Source organism: Oxyura jamaicensis, chromosome 1 (assembly GCF_011077185.1).
Source record: "Oxyura jamaicensis isolate SHBP4307 breed ruddy duck chromosome 1, BPBGC_Ojam_1.0, whole genome shotgun sequence".
Lineage (NCBI taxonomy): Eukaryota > Metazoa > Chordata > Aves > Anseriformes > Anatidae > Oxyura > Oxyura jamaicensis.
In genome coordinates this window covers 179,509,744-179,527,604 of record NC_048893.1, presented here as the reverse complement: position 1 = coordinate 179,527,604, position 17,861 = coordinate 179,509,744, and the positions used below count along the sequence as shown (strand labels likewise).

Genomic DNA, 17,861 nt, shown 5'->3' with positions numbered 1-17,861 from the left:
GGGTCCACCACCTTCAGAGGCCCATCCTCTGGTGAGACCCACTTATACCACCGGTTTGCTACGCCCAGGACCATTACAAATGTCAAACACATGGCCAATAGTAAGACCATCAGGTGGTCTTCTAACAGCCACAATGCACATCAAAGATCTCATATAAAAATAAGGTGAATGTTTAGGTGGCTTTATATTTTTCCAGAACTGCAGCTTCTACTGAAAATGAAATATTCAGACTTCTGACAAGCTCTTCAAGGGGGAATCAGTCTAACCGTCATGTCTATCTCCTTTAGGCTAGGTGGCCTAACCCCTACCTGCACTGTGATGTTGCACAAATGGAGGAAATACTTTTTTATTTCTTTTCTAAATGACACCTGTGGTCAGCAGACCCGCAAGGAGGAGATCCACTTGAGACTACCTGCAGCAGCAATGAAAGTCACACAGTCTGTGCAGCATTGGTCAGCACAGACCGTGACGTGGCTGGGCAGCCTGAGGACCACCACTCTCTGGTGTAGAGATCTGCCAGGCCATTCGAGAAGGAACGAGGCCCTCCCGTCTTGGACACGACGCACTCATTCTGGATAACAGGTAACGGACCTGGCCACAGAGGGGCTGACTCTGCAAGACAGACTGCAGTGATGAAAGTGAGCACCAAGAAGACAAACACTTGTATGGAAATAATATTGGCTTCTTGGTTGTAAAGAATGCTGCTGAACAGTTTCATGGGCAGATTCCTTATCTCATTGGGATGAGGTTCAGAGTATCCCATGTAAGTATAAGATCACCAACAGCCTACATGTAGATTTCCTGTAGGAAAAAAAAATAGAACTGTTGTCTGAACAGATCAATCTCTCCCAGCCTTTTTTTGTGGTGATCTCACTGCTTCAACTTCCCCACCAAGCTCATTTCTTCTCATCCCGCATCCCCCCGTTTGCAGCACTGCTTTCTGACTGGCCCAGAGCTGCATTACTGCCACCAGCAGTGCTGTAAGCTGTTTCTCTTTCCCTTCCAAAACAAGGTGGTCACATCAAAGGTGCCCAAAAGTGTCTCGTGTGGGTCAGGCTGTGCCAGGGGGCATTTCAGCAATACTCATGCCTGCAGCCTGGCCGTGTTCCATTTACTAGTGCAGACACGGCCAGTCTGTTTCACTGGCTAAATGGTAGGGACATATTCACAGCTGAAACTGTCTGAGTTTCAGCCTTGCAGGCCATTTAGCAGCTGCTGGGTTATCCCAGCACTGGTTACTGTTGGCAGGCACTGACCAGATCAGAAGATGAGGGTTTAAAACAGCCCTGTGCAGAGCTGTCAGCCACGGCGCTGAGGAGACTCCATTAGCTACACTGGAGTTACAGCAGGCACTGAGAAGGCACTGGAGACTGCAGCTTTCAAGGAGAAAGATACACAACATGGGATATTTTATGAGCATCTTTTCTTAGTTTCTCGAAAAGTTTACGTTAGTGAGGCAGAAGATCAGCTCTTTCCACTAAAACTGTTGACAACGTGCGCCACTCCCTGCAGCTGTAAAATTTTAGTCGTGACAATGTTTACAGCAGTTCAGCTACAACTTCAAAATGACAGCTCTGCTGCAGTGGGTGGACTATCAGGAAGGGGAACAGCCCCTGTTTAACAAATGTTAACAAATGTCTCTCCCTTATTTCATCTGTGTGAAAAGAAACATCCCACAGTTCACTTATCTGATCCTAATGTCACTTCGGAGTAAAGTTCATGCCAGACAAAGAGTAATCACAGAATAATAAGTATACACTTACCAACCATATCCATTAGTAAATTGAATTACTGCGATTTTTTGGCAGCAAGGGAGAGCTAGGTTAGACATTAGAAATCATTTTGAACTGGAAGGATAGCAAAGCAATAGATTCTTTTGCCTGGGGAGGTTGTGGAGCCTCTATCGCATGGGATTTTCAGAGCTAATTAGAATAACATCTGTCAGGAATGTACCTGGCAATTAGCTTTGTCCTGGGAGTAGGGGGAGAGGGGAACAGGTTGACCGCTCGAGATCTCTACCCTGCTTTCTAAGATCCCTATAGAAGCCTGGACTGAACACTGTAGTTTTATAACAGCTGTCTCATTGACACGAAGCCCAACTAAATGACCCTTCAGTGGGGTCAGAAGTTTTCAGCGCAGACCAAGTCTAGTCTAAACGGGATCATCGGCAGAAAAAAAAAAAAAAAGTTTTATGAGAACTTGGGGGATTTATTCCACATAAACTACCCACTGAGGTCATTAAATCCCACTGAAGGCATACCATCAGGCATTTTAAGAGGAGTCAACTGAGCTGGTTTCACATCCATGGTAAAACAAGCCATCTTACTGCAACTCTCATCTCTACAGAGAGAGCTGTACATTTTTCCTTTGGATCAATGAGACAATTTTTGGTTTTCAGACAATGAGGCATAAACCCAGCCAAGGTGGTAAGACCAGGCTGGTGCCCAGCCTTCACGCACATGGGCATAGCGGTGACCTTGGCCTATAGGGAGAGGGTTACAGGATTGCCAGCACCCACATCCAGGAGAGGAACCTCGCTTTCAGCACCCTGGACAAGATCCTTCGGGGGTCCAAGGACATGCAGACCCCTGCCAGGAGCTCCTCACCACATGTGGCCGCAACTGCGATGCCCCTGGGCAGGGGGCCCCAGCCAGGGTCTTTCACCAGAGCTTTTCAGATCTCAAAGGAGGACTCGTTAGGATGCACCAGGTACAGACCTGCCAGCACAAGAGCTAAGGGAGAGACGTGAATCATTTGGAGATGATATAATTACCTGGGGTTTCCACCCGCCGGTAATGGTAGGGGTTAATGCACACTTCTTTCTGTTTGGAGCCAAATGGGAACTCGCAACATTCCAGTGGTTTCAATTCATGGTGAGACTGTAAATCAGGCCAGCGCCACACTCTGCAGTATATGACATGGGGCAGCCCCTTGCGGTGAGACACCTGCAGCCGCCCATCCAAGGAACGTGGGATCGTGACACATTTACTGGGCTGACCCGGGCAGCTTAGAGCCCTTTCCAGTTCTTCCATGGCACCCTTTTTCTTCTTTAACTTCTTCACCAAGGAATCAACAGCTTTTTCTGCCCACTTTTCCTCTTCATCTCCTTGTTTCCAGCCCAGCAGCCTTTTCACTGCAGGGCTGGTGAAGGAGAACAAGGAGCTGATAGGGGTGCTGGAGTGCATAAGAAGCAGAGATCACACACCAGTGTCAACGGAAGCACGAATCACTCTCCTGCCTTGCAAGGCTTGCAGAGCTTTTACAATATTGAGATGGATGCTTCTTTCCAAGAGAGGATTTTGTAGTCTCAGGTGCTGGTTACAAGTAGTCCAACAGGGTGGGTCTCAGAACTTCCCAAACATCAAGAAACTGCCGATGAAGCCTGGAATAATAACACAATGCAGAGTTAAGCTTCACACACTCCTTTCATTCTTCCTACAACAGAATATTTTGAAAGATAAATGATTCAAAATGTGCATTTAATTTTCAATCATTTTCTGTTTTGTTTTGTTTTGTTTGTCTGTTTGTTTTGCTTTTGTTTGGCGTTGTTTATTTTGGGTCCAAGTCTTTCCTCCCCACTATCCTCCACACTCATTTTACAGCTGTGCCTAAGAAAGTGTCCAGTCACTTTCATTTGCAGTTAGAGTTTAACGCAATAGGCAAATTGTTGCAGACTGGGGTTGTATTTATTGTGAAAGAAAATGTAGCTTTTTTTTCTATGCTGGTAGCTGTAGGTTCAGCTCATGCATCTTCTACAAAATTAAATCTGTAATATCAAATTGTATGGGAGCAACGAGTAGAATATTTTTTCTGCATTCAACTCCTTCTCTGCCCCTCCAAGCTCACTCTGCTTGTCAAGAGCTGTACAATATTAACTGTGAAATTCTTTTAAAATTCAGCTACTCCCAGATTTCATTTAGTGCCTTTGAAAGATCTATCACTATTCTCTAAGCTTATTTACATTGTCTCACTTTGCAAGAGAAAACCTCGTTTGCCCAGCCAGTCTGTTTGGCTGCCTACAATAATTCAAAGTTTTTTGGATGAAAATCACAGGCTTTTGGACACAGACTGTACTGGATGGATCCTGGGTTGTTTCTGCTAGGAACTGCTACTCTGACAAAGTCCAACAGAAAGAGTTTAGCTCTTGAGGGCTTTTCTTTGTATTTATTTTACTTTTTTTTTTTTTTTCTCCTTTTCTTAATGTAGCTGGAGCCAGTCTAATTTTAGCTGAAAATGACATATTTCCACTGACTGGAACTCTGAGGAAAAACGTCCTTGTATGTCAAGCTATTTACTGCTTTAAATATAGTTCACGGACCCCCTGTGCATACCAAGTCCAAAGGACTGCACAAAGCTCTTTAAACGGGAGATGGAGGCAGCTGCTAAATGGATGCCTCTGGAGCAGCAGCTCCGTGACCGCCCTGTGGGAAGAGCGGGTCCTTCTCACCCCCACGCAGCCACCGAGGAGACAGGGAGATGCTGCCTGGTGGTGGCAGCAGCAGGGCTTCCCAAACCGTGTTATTCTGCTGTATTCTTAAATTCACAGCTGCTAGAATGAGTTCAAAGGGCGCTTGGGGACACTGGTCACGAGGCCAGTCCCAAAGCCTGGTTCCTGAGCAGGGTCTGACACCCTCAGCACCACACAACCCTGCAGCACGCTCTGGAGTTCGAGGAACACGTGGACAACGCTCTCAGACACGTGGTTTAATTTTGGGGCGGTCCTGTGTGGAGCCAGGAGTTGGAGTCGATGGCCCTTGTGGGTCCCTTCCAGCTGGGGACATTCTCCCATTCCACGAGAGCAGCAGTGGTGAGGGAAGGGGCTCAAATTCCCAACTTCTGTGGCCTTCCACAGAGCAGGGGAGATGGAAGCACTCAGCCCCACAGGAGAGAAAGCACAAAGGTGCCTCCCTGGCATGTCACAAGCCCCAGCAGTGGCTGCTGCTCCACCAGGAGGTCCATACTGCAAACACCAGGGGACAGGAGGTAGCGTGAAAATATGGACAGAACGACTACAGAACTGGAAGGGAGAGCAGCCCCACCTTGCTTCATGCACCTGCCACAGAATTAGGGTCAGGTTTATGCAATTTCCTTATTTTTACTCTGTGTATATGTCTGATTGTCATTAGACACTGAGAGAGGCTCTTGCCAGAGTATGGCAACAAGCACCTCACTTGCACCGTTCAATAATCAATGAGCAACCCCACAGAACTGCTCAAACCTGTCCCAGCAAAGAGAAACTTCAGATCCTAGGCTTCTTTCTCCCTCTGTATTTGTAAAAATCCTACGACCTGGAGCGTTTAACTGGATAGTTGCTATCGCCACTGAATCAGAGCCGAAGTTTATTCCAGACACTTGGAGGGAACAAGTGAGAAAGAAATGAGCTCAGAATGATTTATCCCAGGAAAAAACCCTCGAGCTGTTTGTGAAACAGATGAACTTGGGGCCAGTAGGCCCCAGCCTTCATGAGATTGGGCTCAGCCTGCAGGGCGCCAGCTCCTCCCAGGTGCTCGTCCCTTGCTGCCCATCGGAGCCTGCGGAGAGCCGGCCGGTGGCTGCCAAAGGCTGGGATGGCTGCGGGACAGCCCTGAGAGCAGCAAGACGAAGCGAGGCGAGGCTGGGATGAAAGCCCGAGGTACCAGCACTGGTGCAGAAGGCTCTGCTGCAGGGAAAAAGGGCCGGCGCTTCTTATCTGCGGGGGTCTCCCGGGCGTTAGCGTGTGTCAACAGCTGCCCCGATAAAGTTAAGGCGACGCTGCATTCATCAGAGAGGAAAACATACGTGTTCACGTAGAAGTATTGTCCCGAGATTTTCTCTTCCATTTTGACCGAGGTTTTAAATAAACACATTAATCTCGTTCAGTCAAATTAAATAACTCAACAGTGACATCAGTATGAGTCTGAGCACTATTGTTGCTAGTGGGAGAGTCGCCAAGGGCATGTGTATAAAAGCAAAAGCAGCGCTTTGCAGTCCGTGTGATGCAGCCGCAGATAAGTACATTGCACAATTTCCTATCATTCACCCCCAGTTTCTTCTAAAATCTTTTTTGCCCCAAATCCAACTGACTTACAAAATATAAATGGCATTAAATACTTTAAACAGCTTCCAAATAATAGAATTATCAGAGCATCCTAGTTTAATGTTATTAAATTACATAATACTGCATATTATTCAGCAGACTAAGCCATGTGTTGCCAGGCTTAGATACCCCATTATGAAATACCTAGGCAGCCGCTCCGCTCCAGGGCTGTAAAGATGGAGATGTTAATTCACAATTTCCTTTTAATGATCTCTTAGGACAGCAGTTGTTTAAGCTGCGTGCCTTTTCTAACAGGCAACTTGCCCACCCAACTGGAAACTTCTGATGCTGGAAGGTTTTAGAGCTGTGTTTGACACATTTGCCGTGCTGACAACCCAGAACATCCTGTTTCTTGATGCTCACTAGAGAAGGGAGGCGGGTAGGGAAGCGTTACGGTTGTGATCCACATCCCCACCATGCATATCGTGCCCTGGGCCATACCGTGATGGGAGTTCTGGTCTGGTTGCCTCTATCTCCTTGAGCAACAGGATGATGTACTATCGTATGAGTCACGCATCATTCAGGGGACGACGAACACGATTCCTTCTTCTTGGAAGACATGGAAAGCTTTGTCTGGCTGGTCAGAGACTAGTCAAGACCAAACATGGTCAGTCTTCCATGCTCTAAGTCTTTATTCCACTGCCAAGTTTCGCCTAAGGTTTAAAACTTGCTTTATGGGACAGACAGAAGACATACAGCATGTAAGCATGGACCAAACCTTTTTGGTTTTGTGGTCTGCAGGAAGAGGAAAAAGTGGGACTGGAAACGTTTCAGCCCAGCTCACCTGTTCCATTCTCCCTAAATACTGGGTGCCCACCTTAGCTACATCTATGCTGGTAGATTAAACAATGCTGGGGAACGTTTCTAAGCATGAGAATTTGATTATGTACAGTGTAAACTGTTACCACAGTATCTGAAATGGCTTTGATCTGTGCCGAGTAGCAGTCCCTCAAATAATTCTTGTGCACGATTCAGGAGTTAGCAGGGAGCAGGGATCACTCCTAATAGGAAGTCTGCATAGAGCCACCCTGTTTTGGAGGATGAGACACCTAGTGCATGGAAGCAAGCGTCTCCCTCCCAGTTGGCCTCAAGGCCAAGAACAGTACCAGGCATGTTTAATTTACTAGTCTGGAGACAGCCTTGGGGTAGAATTTACATGGCCACATAAACACGTCCAAATTGTTGACACTCCTATCTGACCTAGTCACCCTGAAATCCCTGAATACATACGTGAGAAATACATGTGGGTACGTGGCACAGAGCTCTCCTCTCTATTTCCACACAGGAAAAGATCAGCAAAACCCAGCACTGGATACAACGAATGCTGGGCGAGATGAGTCCCACCTCAGATGTGAATGACTGCTATGGACAGGAGCAGAGGGGACTGGAATATTTCCTCCTGCTCCTAAGCACATTTTTCACCTGGCAGTGTAGAACTAGCTTGTAGGCCCTCAGGTCAACAGGAGAAACGTGTTCCTCCAGGAACTCCTCTGCAGTAACTTCCCCTGTGCTGCTGAAGGGCCCAACCCACCACGACAGGAGAGAAGCAGACGAAACACCATCACTGTGGGCTTGATGTTCCCTGACCCAAGCCAAGTCCTGCTAAAGCCAGTAAGAGGGGCTCCTTTGAGAGCTCACGGAAATTGAATGTGCCCTCATCTGTATCTCGTGTGGCAGCACGCCGACACCTGCACTCTGGAGAGATTTGGAGAAATTTAGATTCGGTTTCATGCAAAAAGGATCTGCTGTGCCACCAGGATTTGCATCATCCCCCGGCAGAACATCTGCGCAGGTCACTGTGCTGCTGAAGTTCCCTGCTAATTCAATTGCAGTGGGCGTAGCGGTGGAATTGGATCAGTCCTCGTTAAATTTTGCTTCAAGCAGTATGCAAGAAGTCAAAGAGGAGTGCTGCACGGATGCTGGTGAAAAGAGGTTTCAAACACAACACCAGCACGGTGCCCAGCCATCCTCAAAGGCGTATCTGTGCGTGTGCACATCTATGCAGATGTGGGCATGCATCTGGTGTCAGAATACAACTCCAAGGCTCTGCCCTGCCTCGGCTAAGTGAGCCGCGAGAGGCACGGCTATCAGTCTCGAAAATGGCTGACATCATCAGGCTCGGTGTCACTGCAACAGCTAAGTCAGGCCACAGAGGGAGATTTCTCAGAGGGTCGTCTAGACAGAAGCGGCACAGTTCTTGGAGATTGCATGCGGCTGGAAAATGGAATAGCGAGACAATTATAGCTGGAAGTCTGCAGCTCGGTGACTAAATCACAACCGAATTGGACGGGAGAATATTATTTCAGTCGAACAATGTAAAAAGGAATGCTGTGAACACGCACGCGGTTGGTTATTTTTACCTAGCACTGAGCTAGTTACTTCTGCCTACTAGGAAAGAGAAAAGGACGTGAGTTCTCTCAGAGCTGATATTGCTGTAATTGAGACTTGATTTGGTTTCAAATCAATTTAGTGCCCAGCTGAGAGCAGCCAGCGTACTGCAGCGGACGGAGGACTGCAGGCTGGCAAAGATCTTCCTCGGTCACGTTGTCACTGCTGTTTGCTCTCTGCATCTTCTACAGCTCAGCGGGGGGAAAGAGCTTTAAAATAAAGAAATAAAAGACTGTTTACAAATACTTTGGGTCTCAGATGAGTGAAGAACCTCACCAAGCTTGCCCTGGGCCTGCTCACACACCCTGAGTCTGAGGCAGAAATCCTGGCACTGGCACAGGATTTTGCAGACACAGCTGCTCGGAGCAGGGCAGGGGAGGTTTTTATGCATGCATTTACCCCTGCAGAGTGCCACGGAAATCCATACGTGAGCCACACACGCACACGTGCTGCTGCTCCAGCAGGCAGCTCACAGCGCAGGAACAGCGGCCCCGTGTTGCTCCTGACAGATGCAAATCACCTTGGAAAGACTCATGTTCCACTTGTGGCACCCATGGCATGATTTGGGATCCCCCGGGCTCCTTCTCGGGCTGGGGACCAGAAAGACGAGGGTGTTGTTATGAACCCATCCAAAACCACTGCCTTTTGCACCCAACAAAACACAGGGAATGAATTATTCATCACATTGTTACCAAGTTCTTCCACAACCACAGAACCTGACACCCAGGGCTTTAATTAAATAGGATGTAAAGAAGGATTTTTTTTTTCTTTTAATTAAGAAACCAAATTTCTTCCTGGTTTGACCCTGAAGTGCTCCAATTGAAAACAGCTGCGATGATATGAGGTAAAGTACTTGAGACTCAAATTTACCCATGTTTCACACAGCCCTGGCAGCATCTCATTGTTTATTCCTATAAGCTTAAATGAATAATGCAAACTTCTGAAACTCATTTTCTTGTTTATTTCAACTTTGGTCTGAAAGCCTCTCTGCACTGAACTTTGAGTGAAGCCATCGATATCAAAGGCAAATCCCACAGCGCTTTGTGCCTCTCTGGCTGCTACTCCACACTGCGGAGCCCTCACTGCATTCGCTGCCTCCAGGATTAGAGGACAACAACATCTGATGCCAGTGTCTAAACGTCTGTGACTTCCACATCTCTCTGAGCTTGTGGAACCACTCAAGATATTACCTCAGCACAGTCCAGCTTCTCTTGACAGGAGTAACACATCTTCGTCTGCTATAAAGGAGGACAGACTGAGGCACATGAGCTGTACAGCTTAACACAGCCACATAAATTTCCATAGGGCAAACACTGGTGGCTGTGTTTAAGAGGTGTAAATTCAGTCACAAAAGAAAACTAAGTACCCAGCTCCCTTTTGGTATGTCCGTGGTGCCTAACTGGGAGAGGATGTACTAATTGCTGGGGTGGGACACAGCGAGTGCATCTTTCAGACGGTGCAGCCCCAGACTGAATGCAGAATGAGCTCATCATTTGGGTACCAGAATCAGCAAAGCTGAGTTAGACAGGAAGAAGGGAAGGACGTGGACATGGTGACAGCACGTGAATGTGCAAAAGGCTGCCGCAAGTAGGATAGGAGCAATCCGTATTTCATGTCCACATGAAAATGTGTAACAGTGGAGAGTGTTATGTGTTGGGATACTTACTCCTTTTGGAGGTCTGAGAGAGCAGATCACAGCATCGCAGGATGGCTGAGGCTGGCAGGGCCCCCTGGAGGCCCCTGGTGCCAACCCTGCCCAAGCAGGGACACCCAGAGCAGGCTGCCCAGGACCACATCCAGATGGCTTTTGGAGATCCCCAAGGAGACCCCACAGCTCTCTGAGTTACCCAACTTTCTTCAGGAATAGCTGTGCTGGCCTTGGGGAGGAAGAAGGGACTGGAAAGTCCTACGGCCCTCTACAATCAAGCCCGTGAGCCTCTCTGTTCAGGCGCAGCACTACACTAACACGGTTACGCTGGTTACGAGCCCTAGGCTAACTCAGGCAGTGCTACCTGCATCCTGCTGCTCAGGATAAACACGCTCACCTAAAAAAAAAAAAAAAACAGAGAAAACAGAGGACTGGAAATCCTCACTAATTTGCACCTTTGAAAATCACCCACAATATTTGGAGGCACGACAGAGAATTACCACAACCAAAATCTGTGCAAAAATACGAAGCCGGACCAACTTATCACTGTGATCTCTTTGACTGCGCTTCCTTCCTCGGCATTAAATTTTAAAGGAAACCAGGGGCTGTGATGTTTATATGGAGTCAACCACAGTGCGTTCCCTGGCTGGGCATTCCGAAGTCTCTGAGATGCAATCCCAGAGGGATACATCCTCTCCCCTGCCCCACGCCCTGCTCCCCGCGGGCAGGAAGACGAACCGTTCACCCAGCCCCTTCCTCATCCCTTCCTGGGGCTGCTTTGCTCAGGCACAGACCAGCAGCTCTGACAAAGTGCCCATCTCCCAACCGCCTTCCCCTCCTGAGATAACACCCCCAAGGAGTAAACATGCTGCGGAGAAGCTCTGAGGACGTATTAGTGAGAGAAGGCAGTGGGATACGACGGGGAGGTGCATCAACTTGCCTTCGGGAGCCAGCACATCTCCTCGTGGCGCTGGTCATCCCCATCTTATAGACAGTCGGTCCCGCATTCTTCACATACCCACCATTCCCAGTGAAACTGTAGCAAAACCCATCGGTGTTTCTAAAAATGGAACAGTTGGAAATACGCAAAAAATAGAGTTCCTGCTTTTAAAATAAACGCTGACTCGTCTCTAATACAAAGCACGCAGCCAAGTGCCTCCAGAACAAACACTTCACAAAGGAAGAAGGGGACTAGAAAAGAATTTCAGCTTCATTGCTGGCCTGAAGTTTATATCCACACTAATCAGATCCTGTAATCCTTGTTATCAATCACTGGCATTCTTGGAGAAATTCCCAAACACCCATTTTAGGGAAAGGATTTGCTTGGAGTTAGACGTTAAGAATGTTGTGAATAGGGATACTTCTGAGGAACAGCTGCTTCACCTAGGATCTGGCACTCAGGTCTGATGGAGAGGCTATCCTGAAAGTTTAGTGCCTTGAGCTGTGAGAGAGGAATGCACTTTCTGAGCTCGAGTTGTACATTTACAGCGCCTGCACGGGAAATGGGTAAGGCAACTGTTTTCTCAGTGTAGCACACGCCATCTGCCTAGCAGGAGATCTGAGGCCCAGCTCTGCGGCGTTCAGGTGTCTAACACCTTCATTTCCTGCTGGGACACACAGAAAGGAAGGGAGGCTGGCTCCCTTCGGCAGGCCTGCAAGGTCTCGTCCTGGCGATGAAACTTTGGTGCCTGCTTCTCCATGCATCTCGCGCTTCTGAGATCTGCTGCCTATCTGCGCCAGGTGTCTAACATCCCAGAGCCAAAGGTAACCCGTGACTCTGCGAGCTGGCTGGGTGATCTGTGCCCTGCAACAGCCCCACGTTGACAGAGCAGCCCTGGCCACAGACCTGGCTGCGGCTTCCATCCCGACACCTCGGGTGGGCTGCCCAGGAGGTCACTGAGTCCAGCGTGGTGTTAACGCAGCAGGCACCTCTTGCAGGTTTCACCGAATTCCCCGCTCAGCCTGGCGAGTGAAACACAGATCGATAGATCACACAGATGGTCAATAAAGGGCTCAAAGGGAAGAACCTCCAGCAGCGCTTCAAGCGGGCTCAGGAAGGAGCAGCTGCACCTCTGGCCACCTCTCCTTCCTCCTCCACGGCCACCTCCACGTAGGGGGAGGAATGTCATGCACGCAAACTCCCCACGTTAGCAGTTTTCCAGGGAATCACACTAGCAGTTCATTGCCTTCAAACCGTACCGCATGCAAACCTGTCTCTCCTAAAAGGCTTTCACTGTGGGAAGCTGCTAATGCGCTCAGACTGACGTATGGGCTCTCCTGCACCGACATCCGCAGCCGTCTGCGCTAATGGAGCCCTCACGGCTCCTGAAACCCTGCGGGGGGAAGGGAGGAGCGCCCACCGGGCCTGCCTCCTGGAAATCTGCTCAGAATAGGCGTGGAGGACAGGTAGGCTCCGGTGTTAGTGGGTTTCATCTGATCCACCGGCTGGGGCTGCCTTGGACAAGGGGCTGATGCTCGCACCAAGGTGTTTTCCATGAAGAGTATCTGGATGTGCTTGGACTCTCAGTGGAAGCTGTTTCACAGCGCCAGCACTAGGAAGAAAAGGAGCAGGAACTTGTCTATCTAGTTCCCTCCTGTGGGGGGAGAAGGAGGAGACGGCTGGCCAGCCCCAGCGACTTCAGCCGGAGATGGGGGTGCTCAGCTTCTCTGCAAAGCAGAACACTTGCTTATGAGATTAAACAGCCTTCACATGCCCACGTTTGAGCCTGGGAGCACAAAATGAGGGCTGGATTCTCTTTAACATGTGAGATGACAAGCCATGGTAACAGCCAGTTCCTGAAAATGCAGGGTACCAAGCAAAGGGCAGAAAGAGGGCCCTGAGCCTTCAGAAGAAATGCATCTCTTCTGCAGACTCACCCCAGGAGCCCAGGGAATATCCCACCTCTGTTTCTCCCCTTCCTCTCCCCTCCTACCACTCGGCTCTGCCCAAGATCTCATGCAGGTCCCCACCAAGAAGCCTAGGACCCAGCAGAAAAGCAACAGGGTGCTGCCTCACACAAGGATGAATTCCAATTTCCCTACCTTAGATGTCCCTGTGGAGGCCTCATGCCCTCCATGAAGCAATCCAGGAGCTCTTGATTAAGGAGATAAATTATCTACCTCACCCGCTGTGGGGTAAGAAACTGCACATTGGCAGCTGGAGTAATTTGATGGAGACAAGTAGGTTTGTATAGGCCAGGCCAGCAAGTAACCAGAAGGGAGTCCCGAAAAGCCACGTGAACTCCTGGTGCCTTCGGTCCCTTCTGAGCCCAGCGTGTGGGATCCCCTCCTGTTCCTGATTTTCCCTCAGGTGCCGAGTTCTGCACCTGCCATGTAGGTATCCTGACAGGGACCGCCTGGTAAAGCCCTCTGAACTCTCCAGATGAGGAACGCTACACAGGAAAGCTTTACCAAAAATAAATAAGAAGACTTTTCATTAAGGGAAGGCATGGCAAGAACCTGCAAAGTGATTAACCATTGTTTAAGTGTACCGACCTCAGCAGCACGGTTATTTGCATTATAAAGTGTTCTTAATTACATGGAGCTTTGCTGTGAGCAAACACCACCTTCTGGAAAGGGTACCACCACCAGCAGCTCGCTGCCTCGTGCTCCTCACAGCACAGCTGCATGACCGAGTACAATACGGGGCAGAACAGAGTAACAGGTATCAAGCAGCGACCAATCTTGCTCCTATTGTAGCCAGGTAATGAGGGTGAAAGGAAGCCTGAAGCAGAACAATCTGTAATGACCCAAGGATCTGTGCATTTTCTTTCCTCCTTTCTGCCTTTCAGTGGACGGCAGGACCGAGGCCAACAGTTCTGGAGAACCCTGGAAACGGAGAAATCTTTTAAAGGCTAACTAAAGACCAGGAGTATATAAAGACTCCAGAACGGGAGTCTGCGTGGAGATGTTTCAGAAAGGAAAACAAAAGATCCGGGGTTTTGGCAGGGGTCATGCTGCCTGGGAACAGAACGTAGGTGGAAGAAGGGAGCTTGTTGGGAAACGGGAGGTTGCAGTATCGAGCTGGAAGGGTGCCACTGTGTGGACTAATGCTTTGGCAGCTGCAAACAAAAGGAAAGGGGAATGTAAGAAGTAACGTGAAGAAAAAGTGTCAGGAGACATCTGGGAGTACCAAGACTTGTGAGGAAACACAGCAGTGAAAGGATGATGCCAAGTTTGGCAGAGGGAAGGATGGTGGTGTGACTGACAATGAAGAAGAGTGGGAAGGAAACAAGTTCTGGAGGGAAGGATGCAGGAAAGACACGACATTTCTCCTCCCAGGGAGAAACACACCTAGAGCTGCATGCCGTCTCAAAAATAAATAAAGATAAACCACAAGACCAATTATCAGATTTTCTTTTCCCTTCTGCTTTCTGTTTTAACAGTGGCGACCGTGTAAGCTAGGAAATTGTGTCCACTTCCACAGTGTCCTTGCTGTGCCCTTGTCCAGAGGAGCTGAACCTCAGAGAAAACTGTTCTGCTGCGCATTTGTGTAAGATGTTGCAACAGTTCTTGCAGAAACCTGCAAGCGGTCCTGTAGAAAAATCTGTCTAAAAATCACAGCTATCTGCACAAAAAAAAAAAAAAATGGGGCAGACAGTGTGTCACCTGCTCTGATGTAAACGTGTACGTATACCCATCAGGATCGCAGCCTGCGCTCCGATCCCGCAGTCTATTAGATTCCCTCATCTGCAAAAGCTCAGCAAGGTTTTCAGCTACTCTAGTGACTACACAGAGCCCTAAACTCTTCAATTCACCTCTTCATCTGCAAAATTCCCACACGATTACCATTCCAACAGTATAAAGACTATTTTTGAAAAATTAATTTTATTACACTGTATTCAGTCTAATGTTTCTTACAACAAATATCCTCAAAGACAGTAATAGGACAGCAATGATTCTCTCAGACTGTCGTTGCTATTACTGTCTTTGGCTGTTAATGTACAATAACTCTAATGATTCTTTATACCAGCCTGCAGCAGGAAACCACGCAGTCTACCATAACAGCCTTCTGTATGTATGTATTTGCTGTGCTGCTATCATAAATATTTTAAGTGACATTTTTAATTATTTCTTCCCCATCCCTGTCATTACTATTATTTGTAATAGGTACGCTGCACAGCAAATAGAATCCACGTACACTTTCACCACGTTTTTTTGCAGCAAATTACCTAGAGCACATATATTTCTTCCCCTTTGGGCTCCCCGAATTCTTCTGTTAGGTTTCTTTGAAGCGGGGTGCCTCGTGCAGCTGGTGCAGGAATACTGCTAGCAAGTATCAGTGCCGGTGATAAACACGAGCTAGTGTTTTGGTTAGAGGTCACTTGTAATTAGCAGTCATTGTCCTTTGAATTTAACAATGGAAAAATAAAACTTTATCGCGACAGATTAGCCTGGCCATCAGAATTACAGCACTTTAGCATTCAGCAGAGGATTAGATGACACACTATCTGCTGGGCTGATAACAGCAGATAGCTAAGGATTCAAATGTGAAATGCACCAAGTCTGTAAAAGAATAAAAGGGGAGAAAGGAGGATTAACTGTCCAGATGTTATGTGATACATTACACCGACACTTCTCTGCTCCTATTTTACTGCACTGGGCCTTGTTCTGTCCCCAGCGAAGGCAGCACGGGGCACTGCTACCAGCTCGTGTGAAAGCAGCTTCCAGACCCGAGCAGCTCCCTAATTCCTCTACACTCCTCTCCTCCTTCTGTGGATATTTGGCACGCGCGCGTGTGCCTCTTAGCTTCGGACAAGTGCATTAATAAAATATTAGCGCTCAACTTCTTCGCAAAGTTGTGCGGCTGGCAGCTCAGAGTAAACCTTGGTGCGCGTTCGTTTCAGTTGCTGTGTGTGGATAAAAGCATCTGCCTCCTGCCCCTATCAACACACGAATCCTGATTACCACCAGGATGCGTGGTAAAACACACTCGACCCCTGTTTCAGTCACTTCTGCAGAATTACAGTTCATCAGCTTATATGCCGGACATGGTGAAGTAGAAAACGTATGTTAACTCCATCACAAGGGACAGACAAGAAAGGAAACTACTGCACAATTCAGTAAATGTAACACAACGTACACTTCTTGATAAAATTCTTGTTTATCTTAGCTACTATGTCAAATTAACTTAATATTTAAAATAGGAAAAAAAAAAATACACTCCCAGCCTTGTATTAAAACCCAGCAGGAAACAAACACGAACCAGCCAGACACTGGTACTTATCAAATCTGGACGGAGGGAGTTGTCTGGCTGGATTAAAACGGATGAGGCTTGTTGGAGTGATGACATTTGTCCTACCGTTGCTGAGGGGAAGAATTTTGTGGCATTTTTTCTCAAGATTACGCTCCCGAAGACGAGCAGGTCGCTCCTACCGCGCAGACGGGTGCACGGGTAAAGCCCCTCGCTTCTCCAGGTCGCAGGTACAAAGGAGCGAAACTTGCCTTATCTGCAGTGTCCTTCCCAAACAGCCCCAAACTTGAACACATTCCAAAGACGTGCACATCATTTCCTACTGCTACCCAGGGAGAGTTCATTCACTGAGAAGTTGACCGTTCTGGGCTGAGTTTTTTCCTCATTAATCTATAAAATGCGAGTAATTAACAGTGTGTGTGTGTGTGTGTGTGTGTGTGTGTGTGTGTGTTTGGGCGCATGCACGCGTGTGTCATTTATTTTTATTCCCACTAAGCCGTCCTTTAAAGCAGCCCTGGCTAGCATCAAATTAATTTACCCATAAAATCAAAGGAGGAAAACGCAGTTGCCACACAATATCGGAATTGTTGCAAATCAGCCAAACTTTGAGCTCCCCAGGCTCAGGGCTGCGGGGGCACGGAGATAGAGCTGGGGTGGGTCTGGCTCTGTGGGGACAAGGGGATACAGCTGGGGTGGGTCTGGCTTTGCCATGGGGTGTGCTGCAGGGTTTCGGTAACCAGCACCAGCCAGCATTTCGCCTGCGGAGCCAAAACCCAGGACGGCGTTTGGTACACAACCAAATCCCAGAAATTCTGCTCGGGAGCGTGTCCAGGAGCGGCATTTCTTGAGCAGCGAGCAACCTCTGAAAGGAAAACTATTCCCAAACGTGTCATGTGGGGATTTCTGTGTTGTTGTTTTGCTTTAGGTTTTTTTCTCCCCCCGCCCCCCCCCCCCCAAACCAGAAGGAAAGCAATCATAACGGCGGGGAGGCTTGTCAGCGCTCAGCCATCCATAAAAACGTTTTTCTTTTTTTTTTTTTCCTCCTCCTTTTCGCTCGCAGCCCTGGCGTCGCCTTGTCTCTGCCTCTGCCCCCGCCGCCCCGGCCCCCTCCCGGCCCCCCAGCGCCGCGGGGACACCGGCACCGGCACCGGCCGCTGCCCCCCGCCACCGCCGGTAACTTCGTGGGGACGGCTCCGCGCGGCCCCCGCCCCGGGACGCGGCGGGGAGCCCCGGCTCTTACCTGCCGCCGGCTCGGGCTGGGGTCTCGGTGCCTCGCAGGGAGGGAGCGGGGCTGGGAGCGGGGCTGGGGCTGCAGCTGCGCGGCGGCGGCGGTGGCGGGGCCAGGGCGCAGCGGCAGCGGCAGCAGCAGCCCCGGCCGGCGTCAGTCAGGCGGGAGCCGGCTGCCTGTATTAGTGCGCCGCGCTGGAGCGCCGCCAGCAGCAGCGCGGCCGCCGGCCCGCCCCTGCGCTCCCCCCCCGCCGCCCGCCCCGCGCGCACACACACACATATATACACTGCTCACACACATACACTGCTCACACACATACACTGCTCAC

General features: G+C 49.0%; 1 protein-coding gene across 2 annotated transcripts in view; it reads right to left on the bottom strand.

The window, feature by feature from the left end:
* SMAD9 (SMAD family member 9) overlaps window positions 1-17,750 on the bottom strand; it is a 41,891-nt gene extending 24,141 nt beyond the window's left edge. The window contains exons 1-2 of one of the 2 annotated variants that reach the window (XM_035324264.1): window positions 17,546-17,750; window positions 2,774-3,382 (exon numbers count right to left, since the gene is read on the bottom strand). In XM_035324264.1, the coding sequence (XP_035180155.1) occupies window positions 2,774-3,185 (412 nt within the window). In that variant the 5' untranslated portion in view covers window positions 3,186-3,382; window positions 17,546-17,750. The remainder of the gene's footprint in view (window positions 1-2,773; window positions 3,383-17,545) is intronic. The other variant, XM_035324255.1, reaches the window with a different exon arrangement.
* Between the last annotated feature and the right edge of the window lie 111 nt (window positions 17,751-17,861).